The 23895-nt window shown below is 41.3% G+C and overlaps 1 protein-coding gene and 1 long non-coding RNA gene across 46 annotated transcripts in view; one reads left to right on the top strand and one right to left on the bottom strand.

Moving 5' to 3' along the window:
- Positions 1 to 23895, bottom strand: part of LOC114644339 (NACHT, LRR and PYD domains-containing protein 3-like) — a 284794-nt gene that overhangs the window by 41602 nt on the left and 219297 nt on the right. For 36 of the 45 annotated variants that reach the window (XR_007933987.1, XM_051921952.1, XM_051921984.1 and 33 more), the window contains 2 exons: positions 14506 to 14679; positions 3199 to 3372 (listed from right to left, as the gene is read on the bottom strand). The exons of 3 other annotated variants lie outside the window; for them this stretch is intronic. Coding sequence is in view for 41 of the 42 variants with exons in the window: in XM_051921952.1 (XP_051777912.1) it covers positions 3199 to 3372; positions 14506 to 14679 (348 nt within the window). In the remaining variant the exon portion in view is untranslated. The remainder of the gene's footprint in view (positions 1 to 3198; positions 3373 to 14505; positions 14680 to 23895) is intronic. 6 more of the 45 variants (XM_051921973.1, XM_051921983.1, XM_051921959.1 and 3 more) reach the window with 2 other exon arrangements.
- The window catches only part of LOC127526439 (uncharacterized), a 211621-nt gene that overhangs the window by 20766 nt on the left and 166960 nt on the right, over positions 1 to 23895 (top strand). The window lies entirely within an intron of this gene.

The following is a 23895-nucleotide window of genomic DNA, read 5'->3' as shown; positions in this document are numbered from 1 at the left end:
TGTGGAGTGGGTCAAGACCTATATATACCTTGGAGTACAGTTGGATGACTGGCTGGACTGGTCAGAAGACACAAAGGCTCTGTGGAGGAAGGGGCAAAGCTGGCTCTGTTTCCGAGGAGGCTGAGCTCCTTTAACATACGAATGTAAGAAACTCCTACAGATGTTTTATCAGTCAGTGATTGCCAGTACTCTCTTCTACGCTGTGGTGTGTAGTTAGCTTGATGACGAGAGATGTTGAGTGTATTGATAGGCTGATCAGGTGAGCATGGTCTGTGGCTGGCATAGAATAGGACTCCGGTGATGGTGGCAGAAAGGAGGACACTATGCAAGCTGCTATTATGGACAATGAACATCACCCACTATACACCACCATAATTAATCAGAGGAGTTTGTTTAGTGGTAGGCTGCTATCACAGGACTGCCATACAGACAGATATAAGAGATCTTTTGTCCTTAGAGCCATTAGACTCTTTAACTCTTCCTAACAGGCGTGGGACAATGGTTTAGTTCTGGGCCTGATACAGTCAATACAGCTTAGGAGGAGAGAAGGAGTATTAGCTGTGCACCACATCTGATATCTCACTACCTGCTCAATACTGTATAACTTTTTTTTCATTTGTTATGGGTCACTTTAAACATGTCATCCTATCAGCATATGTCATGTCACTTTATTTTATTTTATTTTAATGTTAAGTCACTTTAATATTAGATGCCACTTGTCACTTTGGTAGCAGTATTATCTGCACAATTCTCACTGCACTGACATTACTGTGTACACCATCTACATTACCTGAATTGGACTGTAAGTCTACAAACCCAGTGTATTGTGATTGTATTATTTATAAAACATTTGTTATTTGTATAGTGTGTACGTGGATGTTTGTATTTAACTTGGTATAAATCTTGGCTGCTATTGGTACTTGAATTTCCATCGGGATCAATTATCTATCTATCTATCTATCTATCTATCTATCTATCTATCTATCTATCTATCTATCTATCTATCTATCTATCTATCTATCTATCTATCTATCTATCTATCTATCTATGACTAGATGGCTAAGTGCTTAGTAATCTTATAAAACAAAACAAAGTGTTCAAACTAAAATAAAGTGAAATGTCCCTTCAATAAATAAATAAATATTCCCAATACAAACAGTGTTCTTTGGTGGAGGTTAAAATCACAGTAAACAGTCAATATATAATCCATAAATAAAAATGAGGGAAAAAGCACTGGAGAATCAGTCCATTAAAAACAACAATAGCTTCTGTGCCATCTTCTAAAGCTGACATCTCCTTTGCTTACCATTTAAGTTATCCTCAGCAAGAGAAGAGACCCAGCAAGGACAGTCATCCTCCACATCGAGCTGCACCACTGAGGAACCCAAACTCTTCTTATGTTCCCAATAACATCCCGTGGCCTTCTGCAGGGTACCTTGTAAGTTGTTCTCCTTTCTCCTGTCGCTATCCCTCACCCTTCAGCAGAAGCCCACTCAGTGCTGTTGAGCACACAATAGGTTTCGATCTTGCCCCTTGAGTGCTGTGCGCTCACTCCTCTCATGGCCACATCTTGACCTCCTCTCCACTCCTTCAGCTCAGCCACGATTCTCCATTTACCTTATTTCTCATTTAGCCTCTGTTTGCACCTTTTGATTTTTCTCATTTTAAACTCACTAGGATGCAAGTGTCTAATTACAGACCCCAGAACACTAATGAGGACACTGGCTGAACCACACGTGTCTGCAGGTGTAAAGTGCACTCTGACAATTCACCACCAACACTCCAGGGCTGCTCTGCTCCATCACACTACCACATCCACCTACGTCCCTGTGTGTCACCACACAGCTTTGTATTTAGTAGTAAAGAGAATCATGCAGTGACCAGAGTGACCAGAGGGGTACAGGACTAGTGTGACAGGTGTCCTTAGTGATGTCAAATTATTCACATCTCCAGTTGGCCATTTGATTGTCTGCTGAGATTGAGGAAGACCCTGACTGACTGAAATGATAAAAGAAGGATTTGTGATGACATCAGTGAAGACCATGTGTGTATAAAAATATCAAAAAGGCGCTATATACTGGATTATTGAGAAAGTCACCTGATAGCCTACACTTATCATGTGTTGAGATTCTTGTTTTAATGTCCCACAAGAGACACAAGTGTGAGTTACAAACACAAGAGGGCGCCACTCCTCACACTGGAGTATCTCACTGACACGCCCACTGAGGTCACCTTCCCAGAATCCTCTCAGTGTCTCTGACGTCTACTGCACATGATGTGTGTGTCCACCTGTCGGTCACTAAGCCCACTGACAGATATATGTCGATGTCCTGTGTAGACCTGGGGGTCATGTCTTGTAGAATGATGTCGGCCTGTTCAGTCCACTTGGCTATAATGGCGGTCACTTCCTGTGTCTCCCACCTTACCGTCCACACTGCCTTCAGTCCTAATCCTCTCCTCCCTGTGACCTTCTCTTTCTGTGTATGGCTGGCTGGTCATTTCTACTGCTGCTGTCCATCTTTCCTCCTGTTCCTCTGTCTGTCCTCCTCTCTCTCTTTCTCCTTATTGTCTGCCTTATCCTCCTCTTTTATTCATCCTTTACTTAATTCTGTTCATCTCCTTCTCTTGTCTCTCCTTATCTTTGCTCTTCTATTCTCTTTGTCCTTATCTGTCACTCCAGTTCAGCTCTAGCTGTCCACTCCTCTTTGTCTTCTGTCACTTTAGTCATCTCTTCTCCTCACACTGACTGTGTTTCTCCTCCTTATTCTATTTTAGTGATTTTTAACAAACTTTAGTGAGGACATCAGAGGAGTGTAAGGGGGAAAGTGACAATGGAGGACAGGAACAAGTACGAGATTAAAATAAAGAATGGACAGCGTGGGCTTGTGGGACTAGAAATTAAACAACAGTCTGGACAGAGAGGATGAGGAGAGTGACCAGTGTGGTGGAGGGGCTCAGGGTCACAATGCTGTCTTTATGAATTGAATTATTAAAAGGAAATCTACAGTTGTGTCACCTCACGTCACTCTGTCTGTCCATAAGGGACACTGCAGTCTGTCCTGATGAAACACAGTGTTTGTGTTGTGGGAGTGGAAAAGTCAGAGTCATAATGTGACAAGAAATAAAATTCATGACATACACACACACACACACACACACAGACACACACACACACACACACACTTGTTGTTCACTTACTTCAGTTTCTCTAATTTGCAGTTTTCACTCCTCAGCCCCTCACACAGCTGATCCACTCCTGAATCCTCCATGTTGTTGTTTCTCAGGTTCAGTTCAGTCAGTCGTGAGTGTGGAGAAGAAAGAGCTGAAGAGAGAGCTGAGCAACATCTGGAGGTGAGACGACAACGAGACAGGCTGTGGAGAAGAAGAGAGAGAAGTGAGGACATGAGGAGAGACAGACAGACAAACAGACAGAAGGACAAACAACACAAAGGTTCAATGGCCACTTGTATTCTGACGTTTCACTGAAGTGCAGTGTGAACACGAGACCACTGCCATTCTTATAAAGTAAGGCGCTATATACCCGACAGGGTCTCCTGCCTTCACGCTGGGCTGACTGGTGCCAAGTCATTCAGACTGACATGTGGACATCAACACTTGATAAGAACGTCACAGACATGAGACTGATGGTGTTCTACACTCGTGTGACCAAATGGACTTGTCACAGGTGACCAAGGGGTGAGGATGACAAACTGGAATTCTTGTCTGTCATTTACTACTCAGGACTGGCAGCTCTAGTGGTGACCAGCAGCAGGTCTGTTTGTCTTGGTGTTTGTTGAAGTTTTTTTATTTGTTGTGATTAATTTTTAATTATGGGTTTATTTAATGAACAGGAATAAAGGAATATCTGTGTCCCTGAAGTGTTATGGAGTCTCTGCTTTTTTTTGTTTGTATTATTTTGTGATACTTTTTCACTTTACTTGCTGTAATCCCGATGCGTTTTCTATTCACCTGAGTGATTCAGTTCAGCCAAATATAAATACAAAATGGGAGACACTGAGCTACAGGAGGAGACCTCTGAAGAGCATTTAGGGGTTTATGTTCACATATTTTAATTGACCAAGTAATGTACAGGAGCAATTATAAAGATAATATAAAATGTTATGGTTTATCATAAAAACTGTTGAATTTAAGTCAAGGGACATTATACTCAAACTCTATAATGCATTGGTGAGAACACATCTGGAGTGTCGTGTGCAGTTCTGGTCAGCAGAGAACAAGAAAGACACAGCAGCACTTGAATCAGAGCAGAGGAGAACAACCAAGTGCATCATGGAACTTAACATGTCCTACTGTGACAGACTCAGAAAATTAAATCTGTTTAGTCAGAACAGAGGAGACTGTGTGGGGACGTCATCCAGTTGTTTAAAATCCTCAAAGGCATTGATAAAAGAGATCCAGCTACATCTTTTCTACTTAAGTGTAAATCACATACTTGAAGACATCAGTGGAAATTAACAGAAATTGCATTTAAAATTGAAGACATGAAGGAGAAAGAGTTGTGAGACTCTGAAGAATACTACCAAGACATGGAGTTGAAGCAAAAACCCTGACAACCTGAGATATTGGAACAGCTTAGCTAAACAAACAGTCTTGATGGATTGAATGGTCTCCTCTCATTTGTCAAGTGTCTTATGTTCTTATGTCACTTTACTTCTCCTCTTGTACGACCCCTTGTAGGGCACCAAGACTCATGTGAGGCTCCTGTTTATAGACTTCTTTTCAGCCTTTAACACCATCCAGTCTCATCTTCTTACACAGAGACTTATTAAAAATTTAATTTCGACTTCAGTTTCATAGGATGACTGATTGACTTTTTAAGAAACTAGGGGGCTCCGCCCCCTGCTCGCTTCGCTCACCCACCTCATGTTTGGTTTACCGGGTATACAATTTAAAGAGATTGTAATTTTCATGGGAATTGTTACATATGCATTATTTTACTTTAAAACTTTTGGAAAAACAATACTTGTCCTTTATTTCCAGCCATGGGCATGGTTACACCGCTCGCGTTGTGGGGGGTCGGTGGCTGAACGCACGCTAAGGAAATGCCATTGGATCATCTGCTGGCTTTCTGCTGCTGGTGAGCTGTGTGTTTTGCTTGTCGTTGTTTTAAGAGCTGGGATGCGTGTCTGCCAAAAGCAATCCAACAACAGCTAGGTTATATGTCTGTGGACTTGTTTTAAATGTTGTCTCACTGCCTTGTCTCGCGTGACGTTGTAAAAACAATACTTGTCCTTTATTTCTGGCCCCCGGTGTGGTTAAATCTCTTTCTTTCAGGACATATAACGCTGATCGCGTTGTTAAGGAGGGGTGGCTGAATGCACGCTATGGAGATGCCGTCAGATCATCTGCTGTTTTTCTGTTGCAGCTGCTGCTGTCGCACTGCCCGTTGATCATTTTAAAGCCTGTATAGCCGCTGTCCTTTTTGCCACTTTGTTTCTCTGCCGCTTGCGTTGTGAAGAGGGGTGTTAGGGTGGATGAACACACACAAGGAGAAGCGGTCAGATCATTTGATGGCTTTCTACTGTTGGCGAGCTGTGTGTTTTGCTTGTCGCTTGTCATTGTTTTAAGAGCTGGGAGCAAGTTAAAGTGTCTTTCGCAGGACTTCAAATTGTCTTCCGAGAAGATCACGTCTCGTCTCCCTAGTCTTCCTCCCAAAGATTATTTTTTATAATAGACAAGAACTGAAGAGTGAAAGTCAATGGCTGTCTGTCTGACATGTTGTCCTCATGCACAGGTCCACTCAGGTCTGTTCTTTCTCCTCTTTTGTACTCCTACACTAATGGTGGTCTCAGTAAATTTGAGCACAGGTTCATCTTAATATGTGCTGATGACTAAGTGATTGTTAGCCAACTGAGTGTGAATGAAACCAGTCCTGGTCCAGTGGGAGATGACTTTGTGAATTGGTGTGATGAGTCTTTTCTACACCTCAATGTCACAAAAACCAAGAAACTAATAATCAAACTTAGAAGCAGCTCCAGTCACCAACAAGAAACAATCACCAAAGAGCAGGTGGTGGAGATCATTGACAGTTATAAATATCTGAGGACAATCAAAGACTCACAGCTGACTTTTAAGTGAAGCACAGAAGCCATCGGCACAAAGGGACAGCAGCAGCTCCATTGTTTAAGGAAGCCAAGTCTTTGTAATGTGAGTCCTTCCATGATGACACTCTTTTATAAATCTTGTATTGAGTCTGTTTGTATTTATGCTCCGCTAGCCTGGTTTGGAAATCTTAATGTCAAAAACAAAAACACAATAAACCAAATTGTAAAATGAAGTATTAAAATAACAAGGACTGAAAAGTCCAATCTCACAGTCCTTCCATAATGCCATGTGTCTCTGCTGACTATTCAGTAATTTGTTCATTCAAGTGAATGAAGTTTCAGATGTTTGTTTAACTCAAATCCCTGATTGCAGACTCACATTCAATCATCCGTTTATTTTCCACATCTGCTTATTCTGAGCCGAGTCACAGGACAGCAATGAGCGCCCATCACACACCATGTCAGCCTTTCCTTATGAGCTCCACATTCTTATTTACATATTTTATTAAATTACAAAGCTTTATCTTATCTATAACTAGCAAAATACCCGCGCTTCGCAGCGGAGAAGTAGTGTGTTAAAGAGGTTATGAAAAAAAAAAGGAAACATTTTAAAAATAACGTAACATGATTGTCAATGTAATTGTGTTGTCATTGTTATGAGTGTTGCTGTGTTTTATATATATAAAATACACACACACACATATAAACATATATATATACATATACATATACACATATATATACATATCTACATATATATATATATATATATATATATACATATACACATCCACATATCAACATATATATATACACATATATACACACACACACGCTTTATGGGTGATGATTGTTTTACTCTTTTTATCTTTATTTTATTTTATTGTAGAATCAACTCCTATCTGCGCACAGCAGGGCAGCCGTGGGCGGATGCGTATGGTGTATTCACTCCATGTTATCGTGCATTGCGCTGTCACTGGTATTTTGATAAAAGAATTTGAACAACATATAAGAAGCGTATAAATTATTAAACAGTAAAAACATTAACATTTAAGAAGTAAAGTTACATTAAGTACTACTGCAGTGCCTTCGGGTATACCTCATTTTTTGTTTGCCCATTACATGCTTAAATGTATACATTTTTTGGCGCACCTACCCGAGAACACGCGACATATAACCGAGCGTGGGAGAAGCATGGATTTTAAACACGCGTTGAGTTCATCTGCTGGTCTCCCTCGTGGAATAACTGGTAATGTTTGACTAAAATCTACAGCGAGTAAAACGACATCACCTCCTATTTTTTTTTTTTACGATCTCTGAGATCTTGCTTTTTTCGGTTCAAGGCTTCATAAGCTCTTTTATGTTCCATGGTGTACTTATCCCAAACCATCATCTTTGAATGTTGCAAGACTTTCGCCTTGTATGTAGATCGGGGTAATTACATTCATTGCATTCCTAGTCTGAATCACAATCTGATTGTATGGGTGGTTACCTGGCACTGTAGGGTTGCCACCCGTCCTTTAAAATACGGAATCGTGCCGCGTTTGAGAATGAAATTGTGCGTCCCGTTTTCAATCAATACTGGACGGGATTTATCCCGTATTTTTTTTATCATTTTTTTTTTTAAAGCAGCGTCTCATGCAAATCATTCCACACGCATTTTATGAAGATGCCTCCTTTCCTAGTTTTGATTGGGTAATACTTGATGTCATCGTTAGTTTGATTGGTATTTTTAACTGTCCAGTGAGGAGGGCGTGTCTTTTAAGTACAGTCTGCAAAGTGTTGGCACTGAGATGTGGCGTCAGCGCCATAGTTGAAGCCCCTAACGTTGCGATCAGCAAGTCGGCTAACATCCGCCATGTGCCGTCTTTCAGTTGCGAGAAGCAGATCATAGAATGGTTGAAACTGTTGCCCCTAACGTTGCGCCACGGCGTGTGGTTCGTTTATACCTCGTGTCTTCTCATTAAACTTTTATCTCGCGAATATGTTATTGCAATCCGCAGCGGGAGCGTTTGTATAAACTTAATTTAAACTTACGTTTTACACCGTGCTTTGTTTCCCTTATGAACATGCTTGTATGCTTAACTCGCTCCGTTCTCAATTGTTTAATTAATTTTTTGCTCTTCGCTGTTTGCGGCTGTTCCTCCATTTCCCCCTACTTCGTTCTTTTATCTCGCGAATATGTTATTGCAATCCTTAACGGGAGCGTTTCAATAAACTGATTGAAAATAGTTTTGCATTTACCTTTTTTGTAAAAGGCGAGCTTTTAAGCCTGAGAAATCACCCCGTAAATGCACACGTTTAATTGGACATGTGTTAATATGTATGGTTACACAGTATTAAAAGACAGTGAACAACGTCAGTTACCTTTGTTCCCCGCGTTTGATAAAAGGTGAGCTTTTAAGCCTGAGAAATCACCCCGTAAATGCACACGTTTAATTGCACATGTGTTAATATGTATGCTTACACAGTATTAAAAGACAGTCAAAAATTAACGTCATTTACCTTCGTTCCCGCGTGTGACTCGTGCTGTAAATGTCTTCCCTGTTTTTAGTTCACGTGATTACGTAGGAGGCGTGATGACGCGATACGTGACTCCGCCTCCTCCATTACAGTGTATGGACAAAAAATATGTTCCAGTTATGACCATTACGCTTTGAATTTCGAAATGAAACCTGCCTAACTTTTGTAAGTAAGCTGTAAGGAATGAGCCTGCCAAATTTCAGCCTTTCACCTACACGGGAAGTTGGAGAATTAGTGATGAGTGAGTCAGTCAGTGAGTGAGTCAGTCAGTCAGTGAGGGCTTTGCCTTTTATTATTATAGATATCCAACATTAACACACCACACCATTTTAAATATTACTAGTCTAATTAGCACATAATGGACAAAGCATTATTGTAACAGGGACCCCTGTGTGTACAGCGGGTGAGAAGCCTGTGTGAGTGCAAATACAAAGGGACATGGCCGCTGTGAATTGGACAAAGGAGGGCAGATCTGCTCAGCAGGTGTGTAACATCTGTGCAGAGTCCTCAAATACGTACATGCGAGCGGACCCTGAGGGGACACTTTATTAGACTCGCCAAAGTGATACCCTCACCCTTTAGCTCTGTGCCAGCTGGAATTCACTGAAGGTGTGGATCTTGCAGGACATTTGAACGACTCTTTATGGATTTTGGGACGAGTCACTGTTTGTCAAGTAACAAGTGAGTCTTTAATCTTCACACCCAAGTCCTTTGTCAAGTCTCAAGTCAAGGCAGACAAGTTACAAGTCAAGTCTGAAATTTCAAGTCCCAAACAAGTCATAATGTGTTTACACCAAATTTAATGCTATTTGTTAAATTTACAGGAATCATAAATAGTTTTAAAATATTTATTATATTTATCATTATATTTCCAAACTTTCAACTCCATCTTATTACAAGGATGAAGAAAAATGAAGGCAAATACACATTGTGAGGGATGGCCGGCCATTTACCCCGGCCAATACCCCAGGCCGCTAGATGGAGCCCCTCCCTGTAGCATGGAAGTGCCCCGAAGACCAGCAGGGAATTATGGACAGTGGAGTTTTCCTTTACAGCCCTGCTGGATATCACAGGGGCCAACAGATGACGCTGCAGGGAGGCCCAGAGAATTGTTTGTGCCCTATAACCCGGAAGTTCGTCGTAGGCAAGTTCCGGGTTGAAAAGAAGGACTTTTTATGTGACCCGGAAGTGAAAAGAAATCACATGGACTGTAGGATGGAAACACTTCCGGGTCAGGGAATATAAAAGGATGATGGGAAATCCCAGACGTTGAGTTGAGCTGGGTGGAAGGGTGGCAACGCGTCTGGGAGTGGAGGATTGGTTATTGTTTATTGTGATTTATTATTGAGTATTGTGGAGAGGAGGGTGCTTTGTGCACTAATTTGTCCAAATAAATTCATATTGGACTTTTATCTGGTGTCTGACGTCTAGTCTGAGGGTTCAAGGGGTCACGGAGACCTTAATCTGTCACAACATGTAATGAGAAACAATTCTCAAAGTGCCGCTGAATGTCACAATACAAGCAGTGCAAACAAATTAGCAGGCCTGTGTACTTCACATGAAATTAAATAGATTTCCATTCAAAAAGTATGAATATAACAAGACCACCCAACACCTCAAATAGAAACACAGACCTAAAAAAAAAAAAAATCTGTAAGTGTGTTAACATAAATATGTCTAATAAGTCTGACATAAACAACACAAATCATATGAGTGTGAGATCAGAGATCTGTCCATCCATCTGTCTATCTGTTTTCTCAACCTGCTAATCAGGACAAGACAGCTGAAGTTTGTCACATCAGTCATTGGGTACAAAGGAGGATCAACACCCGGACAGGGCGCCAGTCCATCACAGGGTGATGACACACACACACACACACACACACACACACACACACACACACACACACACACACACACACACACACACGCACACAGGTCTACTTCAACAACGCCAAGTCCGATAATCTGCAAGTTCTTTAACTGTGGGAAAAAAAAACACACAGAGAACATGTGAACTCCACGCAGAGAGCACTCAGGACCTGAGCCGTCATCTCCACACTGCAAGGCACCAGCACTGGTACTGTGAACACAATGGGAATTAGAATAACTCTTAAAACACATTGGTATCATAACAACATTGCAAAGAGTAATAAATAAAATAGCAAAAAACATAAAACAGATATTAATTAATAAAGAGAATTCATACACATATAAAGAAATAATGAACCTAGTAGAATACAATATAAACAATCATGATATATTTTTAAATGATGAAGATTCGTCCACACTATGCGACTCTTCAATTCCACTTTGTGGGGGTAAACGATAACATTATACAAAGTTATTGTCTGTTTTTACCTGCATTTTTATTACTCTTTAATTTAATATTATTTTTTTGTATCAGTATGCTGCTGCTGGAGTATGTGAATTTCCCCTTGGGATTAACAAAGTATCGATCTATCTAAAGATATAATTAGCATTAGCCTGAATGAATCTATTATTTTTTTACATTTAAAATTTCTCATTTAAAGATTTACCAATGTTGTTTCTTGTCCTAGAGTGTGTATATAAACACAGGGAACTCCAGTTTCTGTATTACATCTTGCCTGAAGAAAGGGCCTGAGTTGCCTTGAAAGCTTGCATATTGTAATCTTTTTAGTTGGCCAATAAAAGGTGTCATTTTGCTTGGGTTTTCTCCTAAAGATATAATGAAATTAATTTGTGATAACTAAAAATGTATTTTAGGTGTTTCAAATAAAAGTGAATTTCAAGATATCTTAAATGCTTTTTAATATCTTAATTATATTTTGATATATCTTAAAATAACTTCCCATATGGTAAGCCAAATTAACATTTCAAGACATCTGGAAGTACATTTTAGATATCTCACAGTGAAATAAATATATCTGAAAATGCATCTATTTCAAGATATCTCAAATACAATTTGAGATAGCTTTAAAAAGACATTAACTTATGTCTAAATATCGGAACAGCATTTTCAGCTATGTACAGTACAATTAAAGATATGTGAAAAACATTTCCAGATATTTCAAAACATCTTCCTGTCCATTTTCAGATACCTCAAATACATTTCAAGATATTTTATAATAGACAGGATGTCACTTTGAAAGAATAGGCAATTTACAGAGAGTGATTTTGGGATATCTTAAAATGCATACAAGATCAATTTAAGATCTCTGAAAATGCATTTGAGGTATCTTGAAATGCACTGAAATACGTCAAATGTTTGCTTCTTCTCTCTTTTTACTCTTCTACAACTCCCACTATATATCATCACATTACAATTACAATATCCTTTTCTTCATGACTTAATGGATAGGAAATTTCAAGAAAGTGCAGTCACATGGTGTCACTTTGTCCTGAGTCACCCCAAATGTAGTGTTGTAGAAGTGAACAGCAGCTTTATGAATGTCCGGTTGTCTTTTTTATCTGCCATTGAACTGGTCCAGCTGTTCTGTCAGGCTGGGTTGAGCAACTTTACATTTTAATCTTGTTGAGGGTTACTAGTTGTCACTTGTCACATAACCATGTCCACAGAATTGTCCCCAAGCTTGTCTCAGATCTTCCTTTTGTCCTCCCTCCTCCTCTTCTCCAGGGTGTGCTCGGCCTTTTTCTAGTCCTCCCAGTTCTTTGTCTCAGCCCAGTCATCTGAGGTCAGACTTGAACCCGAGCTTGTCCTTGTTGTACTTAGCAGTTGTTTTGTGCTAATGCCTACTTGTCCATTTTAAAGACATTGAAATATGTTGATTTAAAGCCATCCTGTGACTCCTCTGTGGTCTCTCTGATCCCAGTGCTCTTAACTGGTTTGTGATGGCCTTGGTGGCTGCAGCTGTCACACTCCCTTGAAACTGAGACGTCAATAATAAAGTCTGAGGATGAGCCGAACAATAAGGACACAAACGAGCAAAAGGAGATGGTAAGTGCTGAGTGATCTTATGATACAACTGAACAAAGTGTTCAAAACCTAAATAAAGTGCAGTGCTTCTTCAATAAATAGGTTAATAAATAAATTAATATTCCCCAATAAAAAGAATGTTCTTGATTGAAATTAGAATCACAGTAAACAGTAAATAAATAATCCATAGACACCATGCACACCATGTGCTCACTCCTCTCAGCGCCACTTCTTAACCACTTGCCTCAGCTCCACTGCATCAGCTCAGCCACAATTCTGCATTTACTTTATTTCTCATTTAACCTCCATCTCCATCTTTTCATTTTTCTTTCCTGTTCAGTTGTGTTCTTGACTATCCTGCTCAGCTCATTTTAAACTCACTTGGGTGTAGGTGTCTAATTCCACACCCCAGAACACTAATGAGGACACTGGCTGAACCACACGTATCTGCAGGAGTAAAGTGCGCTCCACCAATTCACCACCAACACTCCAGGGCTGCTCTGCTCCCCCACACTATCACATCCATCTACACACATCTGAGTCCATCATTTTAATGTAAAAACCTGCACACAACCACTGACCCCTAACATGTGTCACCACACAGCTTTGTATTTAGTAGTAAAGAGAATCACGCAGTGACCAGAGTGACCAGTGGAGCACAGGACTAGTGTGACAGGTGTCCTTAGTGACATCAAATTATTCACATCTCCAGTCGGCCATTTGATTGTCTGCTGGCACTGAGGAAGACCCTGACTGAGTGAAATGATAAAAAAAGGATTTGTGAGGCAGAGCGTTTGGACCTGTGATGACATCAGTGAAGAAAATACGCATATAAAAATATCAAAAAGGCGCTATATACAGGATGATTTAGAATGTCACTTGATAGCCTACACTGATCATGTGGTGAGATTCTTGTTTTAATGTCCCACAAGAGACACAAGTGTGAGTTACAAACACAAGAGGGCGCCACTCCTCACACTGGAGTATCTCACTGACACGCCCACTGAGGTCACCTTCCCAGAATCCTCTCAGTGTCTCTGGACGTCTACTGCTCATGATGTGTGTGTCCACCTGTCGGTCACTAAGCCCACTGACAGATATATGTCGATGTCCTGTGTAGACCTGGGGGTCATGTCTTGTAGAATGATGTCGGCCTGTTCAGTCCACTTGGCTATAATGGCGGTCACTTCCTGTGTCTCCCACCTTACTGTCCACACTGCCTTCAGTCCTAATCCTCTCCTCCCTGTGACCTTCTCTTTCTGTGTATGGCTGGCTGGTCATTTCTACTGCTGCTGTCCACCTCTCCTCCTGTTCCTCTGTCCTCCTCTCTCTCCTTCTCCTTATCCTCTGCCTTGTCCTCCTCTTTTATTCATCCTTTTCTTCATTCTGTTCATCTCCTTCTCTTGTTGTCCTTATCTTTGCTATTCTATTCTTTTTGTCCTTATCTGTGACTCCAATCCAGCTCTAGCTGTCCACTCCTCTTTGTCTTCTGTCACTTTAGTCGTCACTTCTCCTCACACTGACTGTGTTTCTCCTCTTTATTCTATTTTAGTGATTTTAACAAACTTTAGTGAGGACATCAGAGGAGTGTAAGGAGGAAAGTGACAATGGAGGACAGGAACAAGTACAAGATTATAATAAAGAATGGACAGCGTGGGCTTGTGGGGAAAAAAATAAAACAACAGTCTGGACAGAGAGGATGAGGAGAGTGTCCAGTGTGGTGGAGGGGCTCAGGGTCACAATGCTGTCTTTATGAATTGAATTATTAAAAGAAAATCTGTAGTTGTGTCACCTCACGTCCATCTGTCTGTCCATAAGGGACACTGCAGTCTGTCCTGATTAAACACAGCGTTTGTGTTGTGGGAGTGGAAAAGTCAGAGCCATAATGTGACAGTAAATAAAATTAATGAGACACACACACACACGCACACACACACACACACACACACACACACACACACACGCACAAACACACACACACACTTGTTGTTCACTTACTTCAGTTTCTCTAATTTGCAGTTTTCACTCCTCAGCCCCTCACACAGCTGATCCACTCCTGAATCCTCCATGTTGGTGTTGACCAGGTTCAGTTCAGTCAGTCGTGAGTGTGGAGAAGAAAGAGCTGAGGAGAGAGCTGAGCAACATCTGGAGGTGAGACCACAATGAATCAGGCTGTGGAGAAGAAGAGAGAGAAGTGAGGATATGAGGAGAGACAGACAGACAGACAGAAGGACAAACAACACCAATGTTCAATGGCCACTTGTATTCTGACTTTTCACTGAAGTGCAGTGTGAACATGAGACCACTGCCATTCTTATAAAGTAAGGCGCTATATACCTGACAGGGTCTCCTGCCTTCACGCTGGACTGACTGGTGCCAAGTCATTCAGACTGACATGTGGACATCAACACTGGATAAGAACGTCACAGACATGAGACTGACGGCGTCCTGCACTCAGGTGACCAGATGGACTTGTCACAGGTGACCACGGGGTGAGGATGACAAACTGGAATACTTGTCTGTCATTTACCACTCAGGACTGGCAGCTCTAGTGGTGACCAGCAGCAGATCTGTTTGTCTTTGTTGAAGTTTTTTAAATTGTTGCAGTTAATTTTTCATTATGGGTTTATTTTCTGATCAGTTATAAAGGAATATATTTGTCCCTGAAGTGTTATGAAGTGTCTGCTTTAATTTGTTTTTATTATTTTCGTGATACTTTTTCACTTTTCTTGCTGGTGTCCTGATGCGTCTTCTATTCACCTGAGTGACTCAGTATAGCCAGGAGTTTCTACTGTGACGGTACCTGCCGAGTGCAGACACAGACCAGAGCTCCTTCCAAATCTTTCCACTTTGAAAAGACAGGATGAATCTGATGAAGGTGACAAGCGGAGGACACTGAAATGGGTCAGATGTGGAGGTGCTCGTTTGAGGTAACAGGTAACCCAACACATTTCACTTTGACTGTAATAATGGCGACTGTGCAGTCCTTACATAATCAACTTGATGAATTACAAACTAAAGCTTGTGTTCAGACAGAATACCAAGAAGCCTGCATTATGGAGACGTGTCTCTCTGAGTCCATCAGTGTTATGGAGCTCATCATTGAGACACCATCATCACAGGTAAAGGGCCCTGTGACGTCTTCCCATCTGTATATAAATGGGGGTCTCAATCAGTAACAGTCAGAAAAGCAGTGAGCTCTGGGGACATTGAGCTGCTCAGCGTGTCACTCAGACCACTCTACTCGTCCAGAGAATTTCTGCAAATATTTGTCATCATTGTTTGTATTCATCCTAAGGCTCACCCATCGATGTCAACAGAGACGATTATCACAGCTTTAGTCGACACGCTGAAAGTGAACACTCAGACCAAAGCATCAGAAGCCTAACCTTTGTCACCAGGGGGGTACTTTCCGTACGTCACTTAAATCATCTGAGATCAGATGCCTCATCTTGAATAAGTTAATGCCAGTGACACTCATTTGGGATAGGTCGGTTTTTCAAACGCAGCCGTGTAGTAGATTAGTCTAGCTGGATCTAATCATCCAAGATGAATGCACGTGCCCGCGCTGAGTGAAAACCTCATATATATTGAGTCTAGAAAACATGATCAGCAAGTCTTTGATAGGCTATTACTAAATGACGAAAGAACGGGCGCATTTTTTTTTCACACACGCGGCGCAAGACCTTTTATTCGAAGGACATGAAGAATTTCAAGATTTAATATGCACAAGGGGTAACACTGCAAAAGCAGCCCAGACCAGAAAAGACGGCTGGCAAAAACTGGCCGACAAATTAAACGCTAAGTAGTGTGCATTGTACTTACTGAATGCAGCGTTTCATTTCCTATGTGTCAGATTAATTATTATTTAATATGTCATAATTCCAGATCAAACATGAGCACAAGAATATACTTCAAACTGGTAAATATTGGTATGTAACTATTTAAAGATTTGTTGATATTAATAATCATATATAATGTAAAGAACATTAATTGTAAAGCTAATAAGAAGGCAGACAAGCAAAAGACAGGTGGAGGTCCCCCCGGTCCAGACCTAACCCCTGCAGAAGAGTTGGCACTCCAGCAAAATGCCCATCGCCTTGTTTCTGAGGGCATTCCAGGGGAAGCTCCTCCTCAGAACCAGTGGCAGGATGCAGTGGTCACTTCATTTCAGGTAAAGGATGGTCATTGCATATATTTGTCCTCAATGTGTGCCATAGGTATGTTCCATATAGCCCTCTTTTTTGTTGGGTCAGTTGCAGGGAATGTCATATCCCTTGAACCCGTGTCTGACCAACGAGATATTGACGAAGGTCAAATATTTGATGAAGACACTGTGTCTGATTATTCATCAGGAGGAGAGGTACATTTTCCAAATCAAACTCCACTCTGATCAGTCCCATGTGCCCCAATCACATTTGGAAATCCTGGTAATGAGAATGTTAGGCTGATTGTGGGAATCTTCATGGAACTGTGGGTGTTGTAGCCTATGTATTACCTACCTGCAATGGCATGATACACCTCTTTTATTGTCTGCACACGCAGGTGTCCAGGAAACACTATGAAAACCCGAAGGAAATGTTTCAGAGACAAACAGACTTTATGAATTGCCTGGCAAAATGCACTTTTAGTTAGATTTTCCGCATCGCCTACAGTATATAAAAAAGTGCCGCTTGTAAAAAACCTCAAAGCAATGCCTACTGTCTGTGTGGTTGTGAGAGCCCAACTTCGCCGAGTTTGACTTCGAATATAAGGTGCTAATAAATCTTTGAGGTACAATATTCCCCCTCGGCTAAAGCGGTATCTTTCGAAAAGAATTTCCTCCGGGAGCAATAAAGGATCTTGCCGATCACGCAAAACCCTCTCTCTATGAAATTCTCTTTATATAATTTGCACACCAATATCAATTGGTCGCTCATTCATGAACAGCGAAGCCATGACTGGATGACTTCTGGATGTATTACGTGTATAAACTAATCCTGGTTTACGTAGAACAAACCTGCTCCGAGCAGGTCTGAGGATTAGGATGTGCTGCTGTGACAACACTTCCAGCAAGAGTTTCAAAAAACCGACAGATCCAGGATCAGGCCAAATCGTCAACAATTACATCCAGCTAAACGAGTAATCCACGTACGAAAATACCCCCCAGGCCTTACATAAAGGCACCAAAAGCACAAACACATTTTCTGATTTGCACTTTGTTTGTAATTCTGCAGCACTCTTGTAAAATACTCCACACTATTTCTTACATTCAACACTTTCTTTAGGAATTTAAAAGTCCACAAGAAGACAGTGAAGTTCTGGAGTGAAGATTCAACCCAAAGTCTCCAAGGCCGCTTTCATTGTCCAGACTGAGATCTTTTTGTATGGTAGGCCAAATTAACATTTAGAGATATCTAAAAATGAATTTCAGATATCTTCAAATGTAATTTGCTTTTTAAGATATCTGAAACTCACTTTGAGATATCTTAAAATAATTTCATTTTACATTTTAACATATCTGAAGATCATTTTGAGATATTTTTGAAAAGACAGGAAGTCCTATTTAAAGAACAAGAAATTTTATAGGAAGTGATTTCAGGTTATCACAAAATGTATTTGAAATATCTTGAAATACACAGGAAGTTACTTTAAGATATCTGAACATGTATTTTAAGACATCCTGAAATGTATTTGAAGATATCTCTAAATGTTAATTTGGCTTTCTATATGAAAATTCAAAATTCATTTGAGATATTTTGAAATGTATTTCAGATGTCTCAAAATGGACTGCAGATATCATAAAATTAAGGAACTTATTTTAAGATATCCCAAAATGAGTTTCAAACATCTTACAAAGTAAGCTGCTTTTTAATATATCTACATTCATTTTGATTTTGCTCTAAATGTTCATTTGACTTGCCATACAACTACACAGTCATTAAGTACAAGCCAATTACTGTCTCCCATGCAATTAACATTAACAGTGTTGTTATTTATCACCCTCCAGTTTTGCTCAAGAACATCCTCGATGAGCTGGATGGACTGCTCTCTTCCCTCCCAGATAACAGCAATCCACTTCTACACATCGGGAACCTGAACATCCACCTGGTCAGTACTCCTGCTGCAGACTTTCTTGCTCTTCTTTCCTCGTTCAAGACACCAACTCACCAATCAAAAGGCTGACAATCTCTTTGACTTTGCTCTTTCACACAACTGCACTCCTACATAGGCACCTGTCACTCCTCTACACACATCTCACCACTCTTTCACTCAATTCTGTTTCTTACTTCTTCTGTAACCCCCACTGTAACCTTCCGCCATTACAACTGCTCCCTCTCACCCACCAGCTTCTCTTACCTGGTCTCCTTTGCTGTCTTTTCCTCTGACCATTTCTCCACTCTCAATACCAATGTTACCACAGACCCACCCATGCTCAACTCTGCCCTCCTGTCTTGACAATGTCTGTCCTCTCTTTTCTAGGCCTACATGTTGAAGACCCTCCTGCTCCTGGCTTTATGAAGCACTTCAGAGTCAAAAGACTGAGCGTAGGACAGCTGATAGGAAATGGAGGAAGTCAAAGGCTCAGGCAGACCTGGATAAGTATAATCCCTTCTATCATCCTACCTTTCTGCTACCACCAATGCTAAGGTACATTTCTATCAGACCAGAATTAACAGGACTACTGAAACTCACTCTCGGTCCTCTGCTTTCACCTTCCTTCTTAACCCTCCACCACATCCTAAATTGGGTCAAAGTGTTGATGCTATCCGCGGTCAGTTCTCATCATCACTGCCAGTCATCATTTCCCCTGCCAAGCATCATCCAATATTCTCCACATTCTTTCCACCGCTGAAGTTTCCAACATCCTTTCCAGTCACCACACTACCTGTCCACTTTACCCCATCCCCTCACATCTCCTTCAGGCCATCTCTCCTCACTCATTTCTGAAATTACACACATCAATAACACCTCACTCAGCTCAAGTACCTTTTCTACGATGTTCAGTCCTGCTCTGACAACCCCACTCCTCAAAAACCAACACTCAATCTGTCCTAAGTTAGCCATTTCAGGCCTATCTCTCTCCTTTCCTTTCCATCTAAAACACTTGACCATGCTGTGTGTCTAACCAAAAACATTTTGTTTACTTGTCTGCTTGGTCCCAACCAGTCCAGCTTCAAAATTAACCGCTCTACTGAGACAGCTTTACTGATTGTGGTCAACCAGTTGAGTTGCCAACATGTCATCAGTCCTGATCCTTCTAGATCTCTCCTCAGCCTTTGACACAGTCAGCCATGATATTCTTTGCACCACCCCCTCTCTGAACCTGGCACCACCAGGACTTCTCTCAGATGGATTGAGTCCTACATCTTGGGCAGATCCCATCATGTGTCCTGACAAGAAGAGATGTCAATGGTGCTTCAGACATTTACAGGGCTGCCCCAGGGTTAATGCTGAGTCCTCTACTCTTCTCTCTCTATATCATTTCACTGGACCCCATCATCCAATTCAATGAGTTATCATAACTGTACTCTGCTGACGGTGCACAGCTGTACCTGTCATTTTCTACTGAGGAAAACATGGCATCGGCTGGAGACACTGTATGTCTTACTGTTATTTCAACCTGGATGATGAACCACCATCTACAGCTCAGCCTGGCAAAGATGGAGCTTCTTGTTACCCTGGCCAGTCAGTCTGTTCAGCTTCCCATCTCTGCACAGCTCATTGTCACAAACACCTGCCAAGTCAGTACACAGCCTTGGGGTGGTTATAAGCAGCCATCTTGCTCTGACTACATTTCTGATGTCTCTTGTTCATGCAGATTCACTCTGAATAACATCTACAAGATCAGACCTTATCTGACTGAATACACAGCCAAAAGTCTGGTCCAGACTTTGTTCTTATCATGCCTGAATTACTGCAACTCACTACTAGCAGCAGCACCCACATACAGTGGATATAAAAAGTCCACACACCCTCCAAAATGATAAAAAATGAAACCAAGAGAAATCCTGTCAGAGCTTTTACCACAGTCATTTTAAAACTGCAATCTGAACAAAGAAGATGAAAACAAATCAGAGACTGTTAGTGAAAATTAGGAAAAAAACGACAAAAATCTGGCGTCATGCTGAAAGGTGAAGTTCCTCTTTGTCTTTATCTTCCTAGCAGGTACTTAAAGGTTTTGTTCCAAAATAGACTGACACTTACAGCTTTTCATGACTCCATCCCCCCTGACTAAAGCCACAGTTAAAGCTGAAGAAATGCAAACCCCAAAGCCTGACATTGCCTCCATCATGCTTCACTGTGAGTCTTATGGTGTTCTTTTGATGAGGTGCTGTGTTATCCTTGGTCCTAACAAACCTAATGGAATTATTGCCAGATAGTTCAAACTTGGTCTCATCAGACCATAATACATACTTTCCACATGGTTTTTGTAAGGTTTACCCAGGCTTGGATATTTTCATTTGTGAGAAAAGGCTTTGGTCACAACCCAGAAAATGACTGATTGTTGTCACATGTAGGGAACAGCCAGGACTCGTCAGGAAATCCTGCAGCTACTTTCATGTTGCCGTAGGCCTCTTGGTGTCCTCCCTGACCAGTTATCTCCTTGCCTTCTCATTAATCACAAATTAATACTTTGGTCACATTGGTTGATTGTCTGTCTCAGGTTAACGACTGGCTCAGTAGTAATTACCTGCAGTTGAATTCAGGAAAAACTGAGGTACTAATTGTTGCTCCTCCTGTTCTTCATTCTGAGATCAGTTTAAAATTATATTCTGTCTCTCCTGTTATTAAGTCAAGTCTATTGTGGGATATGGCCGGCCTGTCACTCCGGCCAACACCCCCAGGCCGCCAGATGGAGCTGTCCCTGTGGCATAGAAGTGCCCCCGAATACCAGCAGGGAATCATGGACGATGGCGTTTTCCTTTACAGCCCTGTTGGATACCACAGGGGCCAACAGATGACGCTGCAGGGAGGCCCAGAGAGTTGTTTGTGCCCTATAACCCGGAAGTACGTTGTAGGCAAGGCGACAAAGGAAATGATGTGCTTCCGGGATGAAGAACTGAAGTCAACCTGAAGTTATCTGACCCGAAAGTGATAAGGAATCACATGGACTGCAGGGTGGAATCACTTCCGGGTCAGGGAATATAAAAGGACGATGGGAAATCACAGACGTTGAGCAGAGCTGGGTGGAAGGGTGGCAAAGCGTCTGGGAGTGAGGAGGATTATTATTATTGATTAGTGATTGTTTATTGTTTATTAATTATTTGAATATTGTGGAGAAGAGGTTGCTTTGTGCACATTATTACTATAATAAATATAATATTTGGACTTTTACCTGGTGTCTGACGTGTGATCTGAGGGTTCAAGGGGTCACGGAGACCTTAATCTGTCACACTATGTAACCTTGGGGCTATTTTTGACCAGTCCCTGACACTTGATGAATATGTAAGGTCAGTTAGTCGCTCATGTTTCTTTCATTTAAGAAATCTCTCAAAACTAAGAAATGTTGTTTCAAAATCAGAATTGGAGATGCTTGTTCATTCTTTTATTTCTTCACGGCTTGATTACTGTAATGCTCCCTTTACAGGTTTGAGCAAGTCCTCTCTCTCACACCTTCAGTTAGTTCAAAATGCAGCTGCCAGGCTCCTAACTCGCACTAGCCGGAGTGATCATATCACCCACATTTTGCACACACTGCACTTGCTCCCAGTGTTATATAGAATTCATTTTAAAGTTTTGGTACTTACTTTCAGAGCTTTGCATGGACAAGCTCCTGAGTACCTAACCAGCCTGCTTCAACACCATACAGCGTGCCGGACTCTAAGATCTGTGCAACAGGGCCTTCTGGTTGTCCCACACACTCGGCTAAAAACCCGTGGGGATCGTGCCTTTCAATTTGTGGCACCAAGACTATGGAATAGCCTGCCTTGTGGTCTGCGTGGAGTCGAGTCTGTTGATTCTTTTAAAAAACAACTAAAAACATTTCTTTCTAAACAAGCTTTTAATCAGTGCTAAATAGTCCCAGTTTGTTTATTCATTGTTTTTAATGGTTTTGTTTATGTTTTGTTTTAACTGTTGTATTTGTACTGTATTTGCTGTTCAGGGTTCCGTGACCTTTTGTCTGTGAAGGGCGCTATATAAATAAACAACTACTACTACTACTACCATTAATCTTAGATGGATGTTGTAATAGAGGGGAGTCAGGGACCTCTGGAAATGCACTAATTTGCAAGGTTTAGCTAACAGAAAGCTGAGTTCAGGAGTCAGGGTCAGATGACTGGAGATATGAGACTGTTGAATTCCAGTATTTTATATTTATTTAACGTAAAAAAAATAACTGCAACAATAAACAAACAAACATGCTGTAGATAAACCAATATAGATAGATAGATAGATAGATAGATAGATAGATAGATAGATAGATAGATAGATAGATAGATAGATAGATAGATAGATAGATAGATAGATAGATAGATAGATAGATAGATAGATAGATAGATAGATAGATAGATAGATACTTTATTAATCCCAAGGGGAAATTCACATACTCCAGCAGCACCTTACTGATACAAAAAACAATATTAAATTAAAGATTGATAATAATGCAGGTAAAAACAGACAATAACTTTATATAATGTTAACGTTTACCCCCCCGGGTGGAACTGAAGAATCGCATAGTTTGGGGGATGAACGATCTCCTCAGTCTGTCAGTGGAGCAGGACGGTGACAGCAGTCTGTCGCTGAAGCTGCTCTTCTGTCTGGAGATGATACTGTTTAGTGGATGCAGTGGATTTCCATTATTGACAGGAGTCTGCTCAGCGCCCGTCGCTCTGCCATAGATGTTAAACTGTCCAGATCCGTGCCTACAATAGAGCCTGCCTTCCTCACCAGTTTGTCCAGGCGTGAGGCGTCTTTCTTCTTAATGCTGCCTCCCCAGCACACTACCGTGTAGAAGAGGGCACTCGCCACAACTATCTGATAGAACATCTGCAGCATTTTATTGCAGATGTTGAAGGACGCCAGCCTTCTAAGGAAGTATAACCGGCTCTGTCCTTTCTTACAGAGCATCAGTATTGGCAGTCCAGTCTAACTTATCATCCAGCTGCACTCCCAGGTATTTATAGGTCTGCACCATCTGCACACAGTCACCTTTGATGATCACGGGGTCTATGAGGGGCCTGGGCCTCCTAAAATCCACCACCAGCTCCTTGGTTTTGCTGGTGTTCAGGTGTAGGTGGTTTGAGTCGCACCATTTAACAAAGTCATTGATTAGGTCCCTATACTCCTTCTCCTGCCCACTCCTGATGCAGCCCACGATAGCAGTGTCATCAGCGAACTTTTGCATGTGGCAGGTCTCCGAGTTGTATTGGAAGTCCGATGTATATAGGCTGAACAGGACCGGAG

This window comes from Erpetoichthys calabaricus (genome assembly GCF_900747795.2).
Source record: "Erpetoichthys calabaricus chromosome 1 unlocalized genomic scaffold, fErpCal1.3 SUPER_1_unloc_7, whole genome shotgun sequence".
NCBI lineage: Eukaryota > Metazoa > Chordata > Cladistia > Polypteriformes > Polypteridae > Erpetoichthys > Erpetoichthys calabaricus.
The sequence above is the reverse complement of the archived record's forward strand: the minus strand, read 5'-3'. Positions and strand labels throughout refer to the sequence as shown.